The sequence below is a fragment of the Peromyscus californicus genome, unplaced genomic scaffold, assembly GCF_007827085.1.
Source record: "Peromyscus californicus insignis strain IS unplaced genomic scaffold, ASM782708v3 Scaffold_11__1_contigs__length_118956290, whole genome shotgun sequence".
NCBI lineage: Eukaryota > Metazoa > Chordata > Mammalia > Rodentia > Cricetidae > Peromyscus > Peromyscus californicus.
The window spans coordinates 113,709,435-113,728,792 of record NW_026294402.1 but is presented as its reverse complement, the minus strand read 5'-3'; the positions used below and the strand labels follow the sequence as shown (position 1 = coordinate 113,728,792).

Here is a 19,358-nt window from a genome sequence, read left to right as displayed (position 1 = left end):
AAGACTGTTGATTTTTTTTTTCTGTGTTTTAGTTTGCTTTCTCTTGCTCTGACAAATACCATGACCAAAAGCAACGTGTAGTATGGTGGGGTTTGACTTACAGGCCCATGCAGGAACTTTAAGCAGTAGCCATGGGAGAATGCTGCTTACTTCTATGCTCAGCTGGCTTTCTTATACAGCCCAGGCAGGCCACATGCCTAAGGATGGCACTGCCCATAGTTGACTGTTAGCAAGGAATAAAATTCCTCATAGACAATTCTTGGCTTGAGGTTCCTTTTTCAGGTGACTTTAGTTTGTGTCAGGTTGACACCCAAAGCTAACAGTGACATTCTCCAGCAGCCTGCATAAGTGTTGTGTCACTGTGAAAGCTATCCAGGAGGGAGGCGACTTCCCCTCAGTTCCCACTTGACTTCTCCATGCCCTGCAACCACAGTGTATGGCATCTTCAACAAGAGGGTGTTTTAAAAAATTGATTTTTTTGTTTTATGTGTATATGTGAGCATCTGCACGTAGGTTTGTACACTGTGTGCTTGCCTGGTATATGAAGAGGGTGTCATAGTCCCTGGAACTGGAGTTACAGGGACGTGTGGACCACTTGATTGTGGGTCCTCTGCCAAGAGTAGAAGTAGATGGCTCTTAACCACTGAGACATCTGTCAGCCCTTGGCCTTCATGGTTGAAAAACAGTTGTGCACACGTAGAATTCTTGCCTCACAAGGTTTGTTCATTCGATTGCTTTTCGACTGTAGTACTTGCAGTGCATCTCATTAACTTGAGGCCCCCGTGGTGCCGATGCTAAGGCAGCGTTAGCTCTAAACTCCCATGCCCCTGCACACGTTCTTTTTCTCTTGCTGCTCTCAGCATATTCCCCCCTTTGGGTTTGGGTTTTTTTTTTTTTTGTTTGTTTGTTTGTTTGGTTTTGGTTTTGGTTTTGGTTTTTCGAGACAGGGTTTCTCTGTGTAGCTTTGCGCCTTTCCTGGATCTCACTCTGTAGACCAGGCTGGCCTCGAACTCACAGAGATCCGCCTGGCTCTGCCTCCCGAGTGCTGGGATTAAAGGTGTGCGCCACCACCGCCCGGCTGGGTTTGGGTTTTAACAGTTTTACTATATTGCTGTTGGATATACACATTGTTTTGTGTGTGTGATTCCTTCCTTCCTTCCTTCCTTCCTTCCTTCCTTCCTTCCTTCCTTCCTTCCTTCCTTCCTTCCTTCCTTTCTTCCTTCTGTTTTGAATTTGTAGATTAATTTTTTTCCTTTTCTGTTTCCTTTTGTTGGCTGTTACTTCATGTTTGTTGACATGCTTGCTTTCCTCTCAGATTTCTGAAGGCACTGCTGATTTTTCTTGTCTGTCCTTTAGACTGATAATTCTGTCTTGAAATTTAAAGATTGTTCTGCCATCGTAAATCTGCTTCTAGTAGAATGAACTCTTCTAGTAGAATAGTCAGTAATCCTTGCACCCTTTCCCCCTCCTTTTTCCCTTCGCTTGCCTGTTCTCTTTCACTCACCCTCACTGCCTTCTTCCCTTCCCCTCTTCCAGTGTGTCTGCTTCTCTTGGCCTTGGTTTGCGTTCTTTTTATTTTGCAGTCTGATGAATGGGTAGAGGTCATACTCAAATAGCAGTAGCCTCCAGGACCTTGGTGCTTCCTGTGGATGTTAGAGTATATCTTTTCAGAAGCCTGGGGTGGTGGTGCAGGACAGCACTTTCTGACCAGGCTCTTGAAGTCTCCTTTGCTCTTTGGGCACATCCTTTCAGTTGGTGAAAGTGTAGTACAGCAAAGGCTCTGTGTCGATTGAGCAAGCTGTCTTCAATGTCTTTGTTTCTAGTTGGACTGCAGCCACAGGTGGTAGTCAGTGTCTGTCCTCTCCTGATGGCCAGCCTCAGAAGGTGGCCTCTGTTAGTAGTGTCACTGTGTAGGGTGCTGCCCCCACTTCTGCTCAGATGAGTCTGAAGATCTCTGGCTAGAGATGGATCACTCAGCATGAGGTGGACCACACAAAAATAGTTCTCGCCTCAGAGGGAATAAGAAACTGTTTATTTTGGAGCTCACTAAAATGTGAGTGCCCATGGCCCAGGAACACAGAATTAGGTTACCCCAAATTCCATGTTCCAATGAGCAGCAATTTCATAGACACAAAGAAGGTCATAAATCAAGACACTTTTTGAATACGTTGTTGGAAACATCAGGTAGGTGATTACAGCTAAGGCAGAAACCTCTTCTCCAGTCTCCAATGCTGTCTGATGAACCTTTAGGCTGTGGTTGGTGGGAGCTAATGCTCTGCTAAGTCAATACATTTCAAAAGGCTCACCTGATAGTCACAAGAATGCTAGATCAAGCAGAGGTGGATAGGGTGGGGCAGGCTAACAGGGGGGCTGAAGATAGCCCAAGATACACTTGAGTTGCTGTGGACCTACAACATTCTGACCTCTCCACAGTCTTTGAAGTTGCAATCAGATAATCAGCCTTGTGGAAACTTGAGTAGAAGGCGTAGCTTCTTTCTAGGACCTTTCATCCACAGTGGTCTGTGTGCTCTAGTATAACTGCCACACAGCTGGAACTGGATCTGGATCTGGTCCTGGGCCAGATCACCTAGGGTCCCACTTTTCTATCTGATATGATTCAGTTTTCCAAGCATGTTTCTAAGGTTGATTTCCAGAGCACTGAAATGATTGTTTTCATCAAATATGTGCAGTAGTGAGGGCGATTTTTAAGATTTTTCAAATAGACCTACTCTTAGATTTTGTATATTTCTTCCATGAGATTATCCTAAAAACAGGAGCCCCACACTTCAAAGATATTCCTAGGAAAAATCTCTGAGGGAGAGAATTTTCTCTCTCTCCCTCCCTCCCCCCTCCCCCCCCCCCCCCCCCAGTTCTGAGAAATTTCACATGACTTTTTAACGAGTAGTAACCTTTTTTTTTTTTCTGGTGCTGACATTGAACCTAGCATTCTAAGGCTGGTACAGGTTACCTGCAGTGACCAACCTGCTTTCAGGTCACTTTCAGAGGTATGTTGCATGGAACAGCTCGATGTACAGTCATGCAGAATAGGGCAGTCTAAAGTTCTGTGTGGGTGAGCTCCACATGGACACTCTTCTTTCTTAATGTAGGCTTGAGTTTCTGACTTATATCATTTTTCTCTCTGAAGAACATTTTTTAAAAGTGTGTGTGTGTATGTGTGTGTGTGTGTGTGTGTGTGTGTGTGTGTGTGTGTGTGTGTGTGTGTTCAGGCACATCTCTTTGGGGTCTGTGGACATCTAGGGTGTCACTCCTTGCCTGCTAGCATGTTTTGAACGGGGCTTTTTCTTATTCACTCCTGGCTTGTGAGCCTTCTAGGGTTTTCTGGAATACTTTTAACATTTCTCACAAGAGCTCTACTGACTACAGATTTTCTTAAATTTCTTTTTGAGAAAAATCTTTTTTTCCTTCACTTTTGAAGCATAATCTCAACAGATAGAGATTAAATTCATTCAAAAAATTTCTCTCTGCCTCGGTTTTCTTTGAGTCTGTTTGTATTTCTGTGTCTTTCCCTGTGTCTTCCCATATATACCTGTGTTCCCTAGAGTGTACTAGGGAAAGGTGTCTGATCAAGGCCTCTGTTACACTGACAGGTGCCCCTGCTTTCTATGTATAGCTTTCTGTATTATTTAGAATGATATATTTTTTCACATGTGCTACAAATCATGGACTGTTAATTTTTTCTTTTATTTACTTTTTATTTCTTTTTTTTTTAGACCATTATGTTTTAAAAAAATGTTTTAACAGTTATTTTTATTCATGTGTATGAGTGTCTGTTATGTGTATGTGACAGCCAGAAGGGGTATTGGTTCCCCTGGAACTGAAGTTACTGGTGCTGGGAACTGTACTTGGGTCCTGTGGAAGATCAGTAAGTGCTCTTAATAGTTGAGCCATTTCTCCAGCCCTGACTCTCAGTCTTTAAGACATAGCAGAATCTCATGGGAAACTCTAGAAAGTATTGCTATCTGGGTCTACTGCAGGAAATTCATTTCATTGGTTTGGGATAAAGCCCGGGCAGTGGGATTTCTAAAGGCTCCCCAGGTAATTCTGAGTCAGTGGTTCTCAACCTTCCTACTGCTATGACCCTTTAATACAGTTCTTTGTGTCATGGTGACCCTAACCATACAATTATTTTCATTGGTACTTCATAACTGTAATTTTGCTACTGTTACATAATGTAAATGTTATGTAAGGTAAATATTTGTGTTTTACATTGGTCTTAGGAGACTTTTGTGAAAGCTTGTTTGACACCCCCCTCCCCCAAGCGGTTGTGACCCACAGGTTGAGAACCAGTGCTCTTAGAGCAGCCAGAAGAAGTCCTGAGTAGTGTAGATTTCCGTAAGTAGTTCTGAAATACACTAGTCAGGTCTAGGAGAAGGTTGAATTGGGAAGCAGAGGTAGATGTTTAGTAGTTGGCTTTTCTTCTGTGTGTCCAGTGCAGTTGTTACTGCAGGTCTCTATGTCAGGTTTCCTACCCTGTTTGCCTCACTAGACTTTTCAGGTCTTTTTTTTTTTTTGCATTGAGACAGGGTCTCAGTATGCAGCCCTGACTGGCCTGGAACTTGTTTATATAGGGCAGGCTAGCCTTGAACTCACAGAGATCTACCTGTCTCTGCTTCCTGATGACTAGGATCAAAGATTTGCATCCCTGTGCTCAGGCTGACTGAAAGGGTTTTTCGACAAAAGAGTATCTTGATGATCAGGGCCAAGGAATGCCACAAAAATCACACCATGCAAGAGATCTCAGGCAAGAGATTTACTGGGGGGAGGGGTGGGCACAAAATGGCTGCCTCTGAGTGGGGATGGAGAACAGAGACAGACCAGGTCATGATGGTGGGCCTTATTTATAAAGGGGTGTATGGAGCATGTACGTAGGGAAAACACGGACAGTGGCTGTGGTGGCCATTAGTTATGACTGGTCTGGGTTGTAAGCACTGGGTCACCGGTTCCAGAATGTGGTGGTTCTTAGTTGATATCTTAGTTAGGGTTTCTATTGCTGTGATGAGACACCATGACCATGACAACTCTAATAAAGGAAAACATTTAACTGGGACTAGCTTACAGTTTCAGAGGTTTAGTCCATTATCAGGTGGAAAACGTGGGGGCGTGCAGGCAGACATGGTACTGGAGAAGGAGCTGAGAGTTCTGTATCTTGATCCACAGGCAGCAGAGGTGAAAGTGACACTAGGCCTAGTTTGAGCATCTGAAACCTCAGAGCCCACCCCACAGTGACACATTGCCCCAGCAAGGCCACACCTGATATGCAAGACACCTAGTAGTCCACTCCCTATGGGTCAAGCATTCACATGCCTGAGTCTATGGGGTCATTCCTATTCAAACCACCACAGCTGACTAACACTGACTTCAGAGATTCTGATTTGGGTGGACATGGTGCTTATTTAATCTTTTCTCTCAATATGCCCCAGTAATTTTCCCTGCAAAGAGATTAGCTTAACAAAAGTGCTACATGTCTGTAAGGTGTTTGTGCTGTGGATATCGTTCTGTATGCTGAGTGCTGTGGATGTCTTTCTGTATGCTGTGAATGAGTATATGTGGCTCTGATTGGTTGATAAATAAAACACTGATTGGCCAGTAGCCAGACAAAAAGTATAGGTGGGGCAAGGAGAGAGGAGAATTCTGGGAACAGAAAGGCTGAGTCAGCCAGCCAGACACAGAGGAAACAATATGTAAAGATAAAACTGAAAAAAGGTACCAAGCCACATAACTAAACATAAATAAGAAATATGGGTTAATTTAAATGCAAGGCCTACTCAAATGTTAGCCTGAGCTAATGGCTGAGCAGTTTTAATTAATATAAGCCTCTGTGTGTTTACTTGGGTCCAAGTGGCTGCAGGGCCGTGGAAGCCAAACAAGACCAGAAAAACTTGAGCTACATGTCTAATGTAGTGTACTTCTAGCCGTGGTTGTGATTCATTGTTTCTATTAACCCCTTGTCAAATTTCCCACAAACTTGTGTTCTTCACTGTGGAGAAAGCCAAATATGTCTATTGCATTGCTTTTAGTTTTAGGAGGAACTTGTAACTTTGGGTAACAATGGCATGTGAGAAATGGCAGTGAGCAGGGAAAAACATATCCAGTATTCCTGCTATGCAAAAGTAAATAAGAGAGTCAGCCCCGGGGCTGCAGGATTGCTTAGAATAGTTTGAGACAGAGTAAGACAAGTTCTTTAGCTCAGTGGTGGCGCATACCTTTAGTGCCAGCACTCAGGAGGCAGAGGCAAACTGATCTCTGAGTTCCAGGCCAGCTTAGTCTACAGAGTGAGTTCCAGGACAGCCAGGGCTACACAGAGAAACCCTGTCTTGAAAACCAACAACAAACAAGGTTTTTTCCCCCCCTGAGAACTGTATTGGTATCCGGATACCTGGTTGCAGATCTCTTCCTTGAGAAGTCCCTTGTCTTGTTCCATGTGAGAAGCCTGGTGTTTTGAGTGCTCAGTGAGCCATGGCATTGGTTTACTTTTAAACCTGAAACTTGTTCTATGGATTGTACTCTTAGTTTGAAAGGGAAATAGTTGCTTAACCTAAGGCTCTGCTGGAAGATGGATTAGTGCCTTATGAAACACAAAAGCTTAATAGCCTTACCTAAATAGGTGATACCTCTATATGACTTCTGCCTTCAAGCAGCTCAAATTGGTGGATAGAAAAAAATTGATCTTCTCAATTCTATCAGACTAAATTATGTTAACACTGTATATTTACCTTTGGTGTGGTATGATAAGAATGGCTTTTGTATGACATGAGAAATGTCATATACATTCCATTGGAAGGGTATCATAGAGAACACTTGACCATTATCCCTCAAAACTGGCGAGGTCACCAAAAGCAAGGATAGTCAGAAATTGTCACTGTGGAGAGCCTAAGGAGACCTGGCAGCTAAATGTAATTTGCTTATCTGGGTAGACTCCTGGGCTAGAAAGGAACATTTGGTAAAAACTAAGGGAATCTGAATAGGCCCTGTGTATGTGAGGGGTGCAGTAAAGAAACCTTCCTGGCACTCTATGATTGGGGGCGGGTTATTGTTGGTAAGAGAGAGAACAGCCAGAGGCATCTGGAAGAATCTGGAGCAGAGAGAAAAAGAAACAGACTGGACATGGCCAGGGCTATCTTCAAGAGAAGGGACAATAGCAAGAGTGACAGTCATGAGAGTAGCAGGGATCTGGAGCAGCCTGGGGTGGGGGGGTTTGCCTTAGTGCAGAAGTCAGGGAGGTGAGAAGGGCCAGGAAGCTAGTGTGGGGCTTTGAGACATACAACAAGTATGTGTGAAAAGGCTCTGAGGGAGTCTGGAGGCCTGCATGGGCTTTGATATGCAACCACAGGTGTATGTCAGTGGAAAGCCTTCTACCCCTTCTGCTAGAGGCAAACCAAGTGACCCATCTCACAAGTTCCTGAGGAATGCTGGCTTTCATCTAGCCACCAGAAATCCTTTAGTCCAGCTTGGGCTCATTTCTGGACATACACACTGCCTGAGACCTAGCACTGTAGTCTTGAGCTAATGATGTCTTAATCTGGGCTCATTAATTTTAACAAAAGTACCACACTGAAGTAAGGTGTTAATAATGAGTGTGTGGGAACTTGTATTTTCTTTTCAATTTTTTATGTAAAGCATTAGAACCCCCCCCCCAAAAAAAATCCTAATGCTCTGGTTCAAAGAATACAACTTCTTGCCATTTTCTTATGACTCCTTTGAGAAGCATTTTATGCCAATATACACATATGTGAATATGTATGTGTACACACACACACACACACACACACACACACACACACACACACACACAAATCTCTGATTCTGTTTTCTTCTCCCCTTGGTTTTTCTAAGACAGAGTTTCTCTGTGTAGCCCTGGTCTGTTCTGGCATTCACTCTGTAGACCAGGCTGGCCACAAACTCAAAACCTGCCTCTGCTTCCTGAGTGCTGGGGTTAAAGGCATGTGCCACCACTGCCCAGCACTATTCTGTTTTTTAAGCAAAAAAGTTACATTATATGAAGCTTTTCTCTTCCCTCTTCAGAATATATTTAAAGCACACCTATAATTCCACATACTTGGGCTACTGAGGCAACAGGATCTTGAGATAAAGACTAGCTTGGGTTACACAGTAAAGCTCTTCAAAACTAAACAAGGGCTGGAGAATCAGCTTAGTGGTCAAGAGCACTGGCTATTCCTGTAGAGGATATAGGTTCAGTTCCCAGCACCTACATGGAGGCTAACAACCATCTCTGACTTCAGTTCCATGGGTTTCAGTGCCCTCTTCCAACCTTCTTGAGTACCAGGCAAACACATGGTACACATGCATACATTCAGACAAAACCCCCATATACATTTTATAAATAAATGAAGAAACAGGATTATATTTGGGTTATTTTCTATAAGCTTGTGTATTCACTGGCATATACAAATAGATTCTTCACTGGTGACCTACTGTAGTTTTTTATTTTTTTTTTACTCTTTACTCTTTGGGGGCCCACCACCCAGCTCCCAAATAAATACACAGAGACTTATTCTTACTTATGAATGCCCGACATTCGCTTGGCTTGTTTCTAGCCAGCTTTTCTTAAATTATCCTGTCTACCTTCTGCCTCTGGGCTTTTACCTTTCTCTATTCTATGTGTCTTTCTTTCCTTCTTACTCTGTGGCTGGCTGTGTGGCTGTGTAGTTGGCCCCTGGTGTCCTCCTCTCCTCTTTTTTCATGTTCCTTCTCTTCCTTTTTTCTCCTATTTATTCTTTCTGCCCACAAGCCCTGCCTATCCTTTTCTCCTGGCTCGCCATTGGCTGGTCAGCTCTTTATTAGACTAATCAGGTGTTTTAGACAAAGTAACACAGCTTCACAGAGTTAACAATTGCAACATAAAAGAATGCAACACATCTTTGCTTCATTAAACACATATTCCACAGCATAAACAAATGTAACACATCTTAAACTAATATTCCATAACAACCTACTGATGAATAATTAGGTCATTCCTATTCTTTGACTGCAGTATATTTAGTTTATAACTCTAACATCTGGAACAGAATGTAGGTGGTAGAAACTGGGGTTGGAGGCAACATTTGGTTAGTATTTCATTTTCAACCCTGCTTGCCATACCCCTCCTCATACTTGTGAGGAAAAAAAAATACCAGGTAGGTAGTCCTCTGTTGCTGGGTCCTAATGGCTCTTTTGAGGGAGGGGGTGAGAAGGTGTGGCATCAACGATACAGACACTGGGAGTCATATGAAAGGCAAACAGCAGACTCACTTATTCAGTGACGAGGAAAGCCTTTTATACCCTCTCCCAGCACCCAGGCTGCGTCCAGATCTGGTGACATTGCATGCTTGCCCCTCGTTGGCTAGGCACAGTCAGGACCTCTGACAGCGCCTGTGGCTAGGGCCTCAGGCAGACTCCAGGTTGGCTCATAAGGAAGTATGTTATGTGCAGGCCTTGACAGCTGGTTTGAGCCTTGTCTTCCTGCAGTCCTCTATGTAGTTTATTGAATCTACTTGATGATTGGATGATTGATTACTGCAGATGCAAGAGGTAGTGCATTATTATGCAGATCAAATATAGCTTATGGTGAAATGGGGAGACATAGAAGTACAGCCATCTAGTAAACTCTGCAAGTACTATAGGACAGGTAGGAAAGGGGGTAGAGGAAGTAGTGGTCAAATTGTACTCTTCTTCATTGGGTTTGTGAGAAACTCTTTTTCTTACCAAAGGTAGTTAAGGTTCTTTTTAGCCTGAAACAATTCACATTTCCTGAACCATCTTTCCTTTTGCATCAATTAGCCAGTCAAGTTAGATTGTAAAGTGTAGCTCCCACCAATGGAGTGAGACATAGTCATCACTAATGTCAGGGATAAAAGATGGAAGCAGTCTGGCTGAATGTACTTGCTAGCCTGGTTTGGGTTTTGGTGCACTGTTTTTACAAAAAGAATTGCCATGCTGAGTTGCTTTCTCTTTCTTTGTGTGTTCCTTTGTGCAGGATCAAGATTTTGTTTTGTGGTTTTTGAGACAGAGTCTGGCTGGCTTGCAGTGCTCTATGTAGACCAGGATAGTCTCAAACTTACTGGCCATGTCCAGTCTGTTTCTTTTTCTCTCTGCTCCAGATTCTTCCAGATGCCTCTGGGTGTTCTCTCTCTTACCAACAATAACCTGCCCCCAATCATAGAGTGCCAGGAAGGTTTCTTTACTGCACCTCTCACATACATAGAGCCTATTCAGATTCCCTTAGTTTTTACCCAAACTATGACCAAAAAAGTGTCATAGAATTTGGAAAATGAAAGACAGGGTTATGTGCAGTCTACTACGGTCCAGAGTGCTGGGATTCAAGCTGTGTCCCACTATACTTGGCATTGTTTATTTTTTTAGATAAAAAGCATGTATCCCTGTTTTACTAGAATTGTTATATGTGGTTCACAGTGAAAAAATATCCAGTTCTGAGTAATTTTGTTTTATTTTGTAAGTGTACAGTAGTATCTGTTTTCAAATATGTACTCATTAATCAGTTAGAAAGTAAGAACTGAGGGTTGAGGAACTTGGAAGAGAATGATCCATTGTTTTTTAGCATGTAGTTTGTATAGAAAAAAATTTATGTTTCAGCAATAAGAATTAGGTGAGGATAGATGAGAGTCACTTTCTTTGGCCATTATCATCCCAGTCAAGAATATTTAATGAGCCGGGCACTGGTGGCACATGCCTTTAATCCCAGCACTTGGGATGCAGAGCCAGGCAGATCTCTGTGAGTTTGAGGCCAGCCTGGTCTACAGAGTGAGTTCCAGGATAGACTCCAAAGCTACACAGAGAAACCCTGCCTTGGAAAGGAAAAAGAAAAGAAAAAGAAAAAAAAGAATATTTAATGAGCTTAAGTTTTCTAGGTGGTATAAAAAGTTATGTTCCCTATTAAAGTTTTCTTTTTAATGTTTGGATTATAATATAAATAGCTAAAACTTTAAAAATTACTATTGACTTTAATACTCTAATATAAAACAAAATATTTAAATAGTGCTAATATTTTGTAAATAAACAGATGCTTCTTAAATAGTGCTATTTTAAAGAACAAATGTTGATGGTATTTTTTTTTTCCTTGAAGAGATGTCAAAGCTGGAAATATTCTCCTAGGAGAAGATGGCTCTGTACAGATCGCAGGTAATGATTACCATGACTTAGTTTCCTTTTGTTGGAGTGTGTGTGTGTCATGCATGAATGCATGCAGGTATGTGGTTTCACATTTGTTGCTACTTTGCCTCTGAGACCTTTTGTCCCTGCATCCTGAGCACTCATAGAAGCGGCTACTCTGCCTGTCTAGCATTTGTATGGGTGCTGGGGATCCAGACTTAGGTCCTCATGCTAGTTTAATGTCTCTCTCATGGTTTTGATTATACTTGCCTAGTGGTCAGCTATGTTGAGCATCTTTTCATGTTTATATTGTCCATTTGCTTTTCTTAGGTGAAGTCCTGTGCCTTTTTTTTTAATGCGATTTTTGTTGTTGCTGAATTATAGAATCCCCCCCCCCCCCCCCCCCAAGACAGGGTTTCTCTGTGTAGTTTTGGTGTCTGTCCTGGATCTCACTCTGTAGACCAGGCTGGCCTCAAACTCATAGAGATCCTCCTGGCTCTGCCTCCCGAGTGCTGGGATTAAAGGTATGCACCACCACCACCCGGTGAATTGTAGAATTATTGTTGTTGTTGTTGTTATTATTATTATTAGAGACAAAATCTCTTTGTAGCCTGTATTGATTGGCTTCTGACTCTTTAGCCTTGGAATGTAGATTTTGTTTTTGTATATTCTGGATGTTAATGCTTTTACAGTTGTGGTTTCAATTGTATTTTCTCTGAATCTGTGGGTTCATGGGTTTCAATCTAGGGCTCATTAGACCCTTTGATTTGGGTCCTAACCTTACCCTGAGGGAGGCAGAGAAAGAGCATGTCAGAGCAGGAAGCTGTTCATGACTCTCTGGAAGCTGAAGTAAGAAGGAGTCTTTGTGGAACATTGACTCATTTCCTCTTAGTGGGCTCAACCTCTACACCATCTCCCCAAGTGTTATCATATTCTGACTACAGGGATCAGTCCGTTGATTATATGGAACAGAAGCTATCACTTCTCAAAGCCCAACAGTTGACAACGAGCCTGAATTCATGAGCCTGTGGGAGCTCCTTCCTCTTCCAACCATCACAAATGCCGTCTGTTCTGTTCCAGACTTCGGTGTTAGTGCTTTTTTAGCGACTGGTGGTGACATTACCAGAAACAAAGTGCGGAAGACGTTCGTCGGCACCCCGTGCTGGATGGCACCCGAAGTTATGGAGCAGGTACTGTGAGTTTCGTCTTTTGGAAATGGTTCAGGATTTGGTTAGGAAACCTCAGTAGTGTTTATATTTGTTCAGTAGACAAGGTTGGCTGCATGAAATGTGTGTTTCCATTGATTGGTTAAGACCTTGGTCTAAGGAAAGATAGTATCACAGTACAAAACAGACAAACAAAAGATAGATCTTTACATAGGACCTCAGGAACTTAAGACTATACCAAAGACAATCAAGTAGTAAGAAAATAAAACAATGAAAAATACCTATTTTAGTACAGACTAAATGACCTAGTTGTTTAGCTTATAGTTTTCTTGCTGGGGCTCTTTTCCATTTCCCACTGCACCTCAGATCACTCACTACAGTCTCTTGTCCTTTGTCTCATCATGTTCCAGTGAGCACTCTTAAACCCAGTGCTTATTTCTGAGTGCTTCTCTCTTTTCTTCCTCATGGTGTTTGAGATTATTCATGCTTCAGCCTGATTTCCTTCTTCAGTTTTCTCCTGCTCATCAGGCTGTTCCTCTGGCCTCTAGGCCATCTACTCCTTTGTTTGTGTTTTGTTTTATTTTTCAAGACAGGCTTTCTTTGTGCAGCCCTGCTGTCCTGGAACTTGATTTGTGGACCAGGCTGTCCTCAACTCAGAGATCCTCCTGCTCGGATGATGTTGGCCACCAGGCCTGGCTCTGTCTACTCTTGAGTTTTCCAATAGGATGTGGTAGAGTACACATGGTATCCAGGCACAGGCTGGAACTGGAGGATGTGAGGTTGAGGCCAGCCTGGACTAGACCTGGACACTGTTTCAAAGAAAAGAAGACATTGTTTCCTAAGGTCATTTTCTGGGCTCTTTTCTTCTTTAGTGCGTGTATTCACTTGATGTTCTTTTTTTATTTTATTTTTTAGTTTTTCAAGACAGGGTTTCTCTGTGTAGTTTTGGTGCCTGTCTTGGATCTTGCTCTGTAGATCAGGCTGGCCTCGAACTCACAGAGATCCTCTTGGCCCTGCCTCCCGAGTGCTGGGATTAAAGGCGTGCACCACCATTACCCGGCTCACTTATCAGTACTAACACCTGTAAAAGATTCCTAAATTATATGCAAATCAGCCTTATTTCTCAAGACTCCAGGTATCTTTCAATACTATATGGGAGTTTTTCATGAGTGTCTTAGATGTATTACTACACAGCCTGTGGAAGGAGGGCTCTACAGGCCAACAAGGTCATAAGAGGCTGTGCATAGGAACAGAATGAACAAACACAGGCTGTGGAGAAAGGTAGGGTCAGAGGGGGATAGGAATGAATATGAGCATTCATTAGTTTTCCTGGGATAGAGGATGTGGCAGGGCTTTAATCTTCTTCTCAGTTAAGCAGGGGCTTCCCCTGGTCTGTTTAGTAGAGAAGCATGTTGAAATATTGTCCATGCAGGGAGCTTGCCTTTGGGTCATTAGAGGCCTTCCTGTTTTACCTGAAGGCAGGACAGCACACATACTGATGACTGAATTTAAGTCTTGATGATGGTAGTATAAATGTGAGAAATGTGATAGCCTGTTCATACCAACGACGTACAAAAATCCACAGTCCCTATATAACTTTTCTCAATTGTAGGAATAATGATAAAATACCTGGGTATGGTAGCACATTTTTTTAATCCCATCACTCTGGGGACTGAGGCAGGATGGAGAATTCCAGTCTGGCCTGCCTAATGTGATCTTGTCTTAAAACAAAAACAAAAACCCCAGGAGGAGAGAGACAGGAAATAAAGGGAAGGAAAGACAAGGAAGAAAAGAAGAAAAAAGGTGTCCTGGAATTTTAAAATAAAAGACAGGGCTATGTAAAGTCTTTGCTCCCATTTTGTCCGTTTGTTTGTTTGTTTTGTAAATAGAGCACACCTTTTAATTATATCACACTTAATGATAGTTTCATATTTTTGTTTTATGACTATTTTTCCATATTTTCATGCAGAATTAATAAGCACTGCTAGTAATTGACTATAACATTCTTTTCAGTGATTATAATAGTTAACAGTTTACTGGTTTAAGGTTTATGAACACATTGTGGTAGTGCACATTTACAATCCCAGTGCTTAGGCTGAGGCAGGAGAATCAAAAATTCAAGGCTAGCCTGGGATATACAGAGAAACCTCTCAAAACGAAACCCCCCTCCCAAAAAAAAACCAAACAAAACAAAAAAAGAAACAACCTGCCAAAGCTTATGAACACTTTAATTTTTCATGACATCCTGGAAACTTTTGTAAGTGTTTTAGTCTGGTTAAAGTAATTGTGCACATTTCTCTCTTTCTCTCTCTCTCTCTGCCCCTCCCTCCAACTCCTTCAGGTTAGAGGTTATGATTTTAAAGCTGATATCTGGAGTTTTGGAATCACAGCGATTGAACTGGCCACAGGGGCAGCTCCTTATCATAAATATCCACCAATGAAGGTGAGGCTCATATTCAAAGTATTATTCCAGCTCAAGTCCCAGTTACTTTTCACAGCTTTTTTTTTTTTAATGTGCTTTGGTGTTTTGCCCGCATGTATGTCTTGTGTGAAGGCGTTGGGTCCCCTAGAACCGAAGTTACAACCGAAGTTACAGACAATTGTGAGCCGTCATGTAGGTTCTGGAAGTTGAACCCGGGCCCTCTGGAAGAACATTCAGTGCTCCTAACTGCCGACCCATCTCTCCAGCCCCTTTTTCCAAGCCTTTGACATTTGCCAGTTATACCTGTAGTTATTTATTTTCCTAGATTTTGTATGTGTGTTGTAGCAAAATATAATCTTTCCAATAAAATTACCAACCTAGCCATTTTTACTTGGTGTTATATATGGATCAAACCCAGGATAAACCATTTTTGGATGTGCAGTCAAGTTACAGACGTTCATGATGTTTTCTTCGCCATCTACAAACTCTTTTTCCTTGGGTTCAGAGTCTTTGAACTCTTTATGTAGTTCCTCATAGAATTCCGAGTGAACTGGTGGATTACAGTCGTCTTGCTGTGCTGTGAACACAGAACTGCTGCCCTGGTCTCACTGCGGTTTGGTCTGTTATCCAACTGTGGTTTCTCTGCCCATCTGCCTCTCGTAGCCTCTGGTGACAGAATAGCTAAGACGTCCCAGGTTGCAGGGAGGCAGGAAGAATGGGAACTAAATGTCTGAATGGGTGATTTCTGTATAGAAGTTTCTGGAAGAAAAGGGTCCACACTATGTAAAGTCAAGGGAGGACAGGTCAAGTACTGGACAAGCTAACGGCCGCACATATATTTCTTTTGCTGTGGCTTTGATGTTTTGTTTTTATAGTAGGTTGAAAGTAGAAGAATTAGAGCTGGGGACGTGAATAAAGGATTTTAACTAAAGGATATAATAGCAATGTTGACAGTGGGCACTTGTGGGCAGGTTGGGTACGAATCCATCCATCTATAGCTCTTAACTAATGTCCAGTACACATGAAAACCTTGGGTTCTAAACAACCACTCTATTCCTTGTGGTGCTTGGTGTTGGGCTCAGGGTCTCACACATGCTAGACAAGTACGTATATCCCCTGAGCTATATCCCCAACCCTTAAAATCCCTCTTAGGTGTTAACGTGTATGTGTGCATGTATATCTGCGTGTGAGCTTTTAGAGACCACAGGTTATTGTCAGTCACTCTTCACCTTATATTTTGAGATAAGGTTTCTCCCTGAAACTGGAACTTGACAGTATGGCTGGACTGGCTGGCCAGCAAACCGCAAGGAGCTCCTCCCGCTCCCCAGCTGGGATTACAGGCGTGGACCACATACCCGGCGTTTTTATGTGACTTCTGAAGGGTTAAATTCAGGTCCTTCCTTCTGCTTGTAGTGCAGCAAGCACTCTGCCGACTCTGCCGGCTCAGCCGGCTCTCCAGCCCCTATAGTCAACTTTCATCCATATTAAAAACTCCTTAGAAGTTCATACTGTATTGAAAATTCTTGCAGGTTTTAATGCTGACACTCCAGAACGATCCTCCTTCTTTGGAAACTGGTGTTCAAGATAAAGAAATGCTGAAAAAGTATGGAAAATCATTTAGGAAAATGATTTCACTGTGCCTTCAAAAGGATCCAGAAAAAAGGTAAGATATTAGAAAATGTGACGTGTCTCTTTTTGATACATAAACAATGTGGGAAACCCTAAATTTTACATGTGTATGTATATGTGGAATTATGTGTGTATTCTTAAAATGAATGAAATACAAACTTTGGAAACATTTATAAAGGCTATTTTATAAGATTGGAAGGGACTGAGTTGATTTCTGTGTTCTTTTAAGTATATTGTATATCTTGATGGTTCAGATCTTGATTAATTTCTTAAAACTATGAAATTATGAGCCGGGTGGTGGTGGTGCACACGTTTAATCCCAGCACTTAGGAGGCAGAAGCAAGTGGATTTCTGTGAGTTCTAGGCCAGCCTGGCTACAGAGTGAGTTCCAGGACAGCCAAGGATACACAGAGAAACCAAAAAGCAAATTAACTATGAAATTATATATTGTGAATTCTGTATTAGTAAAATGCCATGTTAATGGGAAAGTTTTTCTTTTTACTTTTTTTTTTTTTTTTTTTTTTTGAGACAGGGTTTCTCTGTGTAGCTTTGGAGCCTGTCCTGGAACTCGCTCTGTAAACCAAACTGGCCTCAAACTCACAGAGATCTGCCTGCCTCTGCCTCCTGAGTGCTGGGATTAAAGTTATGTGCCACCAGGGCCGGGAAGTTTTTCTTTTTCCAACTTGCACTTAAAATATAATTGCCATTTACAGTTTAATAGCAAAAGAGCTTTAACATAACACATTTATATTTCGTGCCAAATAATTGTACTTTCCATGTTGGAAAGATTTTAGTAAACACAATTTAAAATAGTTTCCTTGTCTGCTTTAGACACAGTCAGTGGTAAGTAGCAGGCTCTTAACTAAGGGTATTTAGTGTGTGTGTTGCTTTTGAACAGCATTTGTAGGTGAGATCACTGAGTGGAGCCTTCTGTTTTAAGGTCACTCAGATCTCTAGTCTCAAAGGTAGAACTTGAATTTAAAGCTCATCATTTGTAACTTGGGGCTGCATCCCCACTGTATCTTAGTTTCTGTTTGTGTGTGTATACATCAGCTTCCCATATCCACCCCCCCACACACACATCTGCAGGTTCATCTACCTGTGGACCCATGTACTCTGATCCAATTATATCAGCACTCAGCATCATCCGCCTCTTCTTTGTCCTCATTCTCTGAGCAACGCAGTATAACAGCTGTTGGCATTGAATTGGCAGGATAGCGCTGCCCTAGTTAAGCTGGAGGTGGTGAAAGTGCGGGAGGATTGTGTGGGTCCTACGCAGATACTGGTCCATGTCAATACAGGGGATTGAGCATCAGAGTTTTGGTATTGGCAAAGGGATACAATTTTCTGGAAACAATTCTCCTGGGATACCACAGGACGACTGTATATTCCACAAGTTTCTTAGTACTAAAAGTTGTTTAATTTTGTTTTCTCTAAAGGTCGACAAAAATAAAAGACTTTGACATCCTTGATCATGTGTCTAGTATATGTAATGGGGCTTCAGAATTTACTGTTGGAAATATTAGAAAGGGTAAGAAAAACAGCAGAAAAGTTCATGTGTATGTTTTTAGAATTTTTTTCTGTTTCTCAGCAGTGGCTAAAATTGATAGGAATACCTTTGTTTCTGCCAAGCTAGCCGACAAAAAGAACAGATTCCTTTGTTACAAATACCTAGAAGTAACAGATAAAAATCCATCAAACTTAAAAGATCCTTAGGTGCCAGAAATAGCGAAGAATCCGTAAATTACAGAAGAGTCCTGAACTAATCCAGTGGCTCCCTCCAGTGGAACACCACTCACTCCAGTATCCTGCTAGGCTGGCTTTCTGAATCCGGTGCTGTGACTTTTGGAATTAGGACCTTGGGTCCACCTGGAGGAGATTTTCAGCTGAGTTCCTATATAAAGATAGGATCATCTTCCTCCTCTTTTTTTTTTTTTTTTATTTTTTTTTTATTTTAGTTTTCAATTCCATTTATTTATTTGAGCCAGGCATTCTTTTTTTTTTTTTTTAAGATTTATTTATTTATTTTGTATAGCATGTATGACCAGAAGAGGGCACCAGATCTCATTATAGATGGTTGTGAGCCACCATGTGGTTGCTGGGAGTTGAACTCAGGACCTCTGGAAGAGCAGTCAGTGCTCTTAACCTCTGAGCCATCTCTCCAGCCCCCTCCTCTTTTTTTATACATATTTATTTTTAGTTTATACATATGAATGTTTGCCTCTTGTGTATCTATGTACATCACATACACACAAGAAGCCTCCCTCCCTTCTCAGTGAGATGATAAACAGAATAAAAACTGGTCATTGCCAAGAGGCACCAACATCTCTCCTCATTGTTTTGACTTTATTTTGACGGGTTGAGTCTGAATTTGCACTCTCCACAGTAGATGCATACGCTGCACCTCCTAGGGTGTAAGCATTGAAGTACTGTCATCAGGCAGCCTCATTTGGGGCTGCAAGGTTTCAGAAGTGCACTCAGAGAACACCAGCAAATCCAGGTCTCCGGCTCCTGGGAACAACACTCCACTCAAGCTGCTGTCAGCCATTCAAGCTGCGGCACACATGGTGACACTGCACCATGAACTAGAGTTGGCAGACACGATAGCTTTAGTTCTTCAGGAAGTTTCATAATGCAGTGGTAGCTGAAAAGATTATAAATCTTTAAATTTATTAAAACCATAAATCAAAACCATAGGGAAAGTCTGATTATGACCAAAGAATCAAGCAAGACTTCTAGAATGGGAAGGTTCAGTTAAAATGTAAAACAATGGATTCCCCTTGTATGGGCTGGGCTATAATTTGCTCCTGATTGAATAAGGTATAAAGAAAGATCCACTAGATGATCAAGGGCACAGCATAATGAACCTTGGACAATGATGCAGTAAGAAAGGTCATTGCCTGTGAAGCCTTCTTCACCCATTCCATAATTCCAGTTTATAATGAGAAAGTAGCAAAGAGCTCCAAGTTGAGAAATATGCTATAGAATATCTGTATTTATCAGAAGTATCAAGC

The 19,358-nt window shown here is 41.9% G+C and overlaps 1 protein-coding gene across 3 annotated transcripts in view; it reads left to right on the top strand.

Moving 5' to 3' along the window:
• The window catches only part of Oxsr1 (oxidative stress responsive kinase 1), a 101,171-nt gene that overhangs the window by 54,900 nt on the left and 26,913 nt on the right, over positions 1-19,358 (top strand). For all 3 annotated transcript variants that reach the window (XM_052723996.1, XM_052723988.1, XM_052724003.1), the window contains exons 5-8: positions 11,102-11,157; positions 12,208-12,317; positions 14,635-14,736; positions 16,245-16,378. In XM_052723996.1, the coding sequence (XP_052579956.1) occupies positions 11,102-11,157; positions 12,208-12,317; positions 14,635-14,736; positions 16,245-16,378 (402 nt within the window). The remainder of the gene's footprint in view (positions 1-11,101; positions 11,158-12,207; positions 12,318-14,634; positions 14,737-16,244; positions 16,379-19,358) is intronic.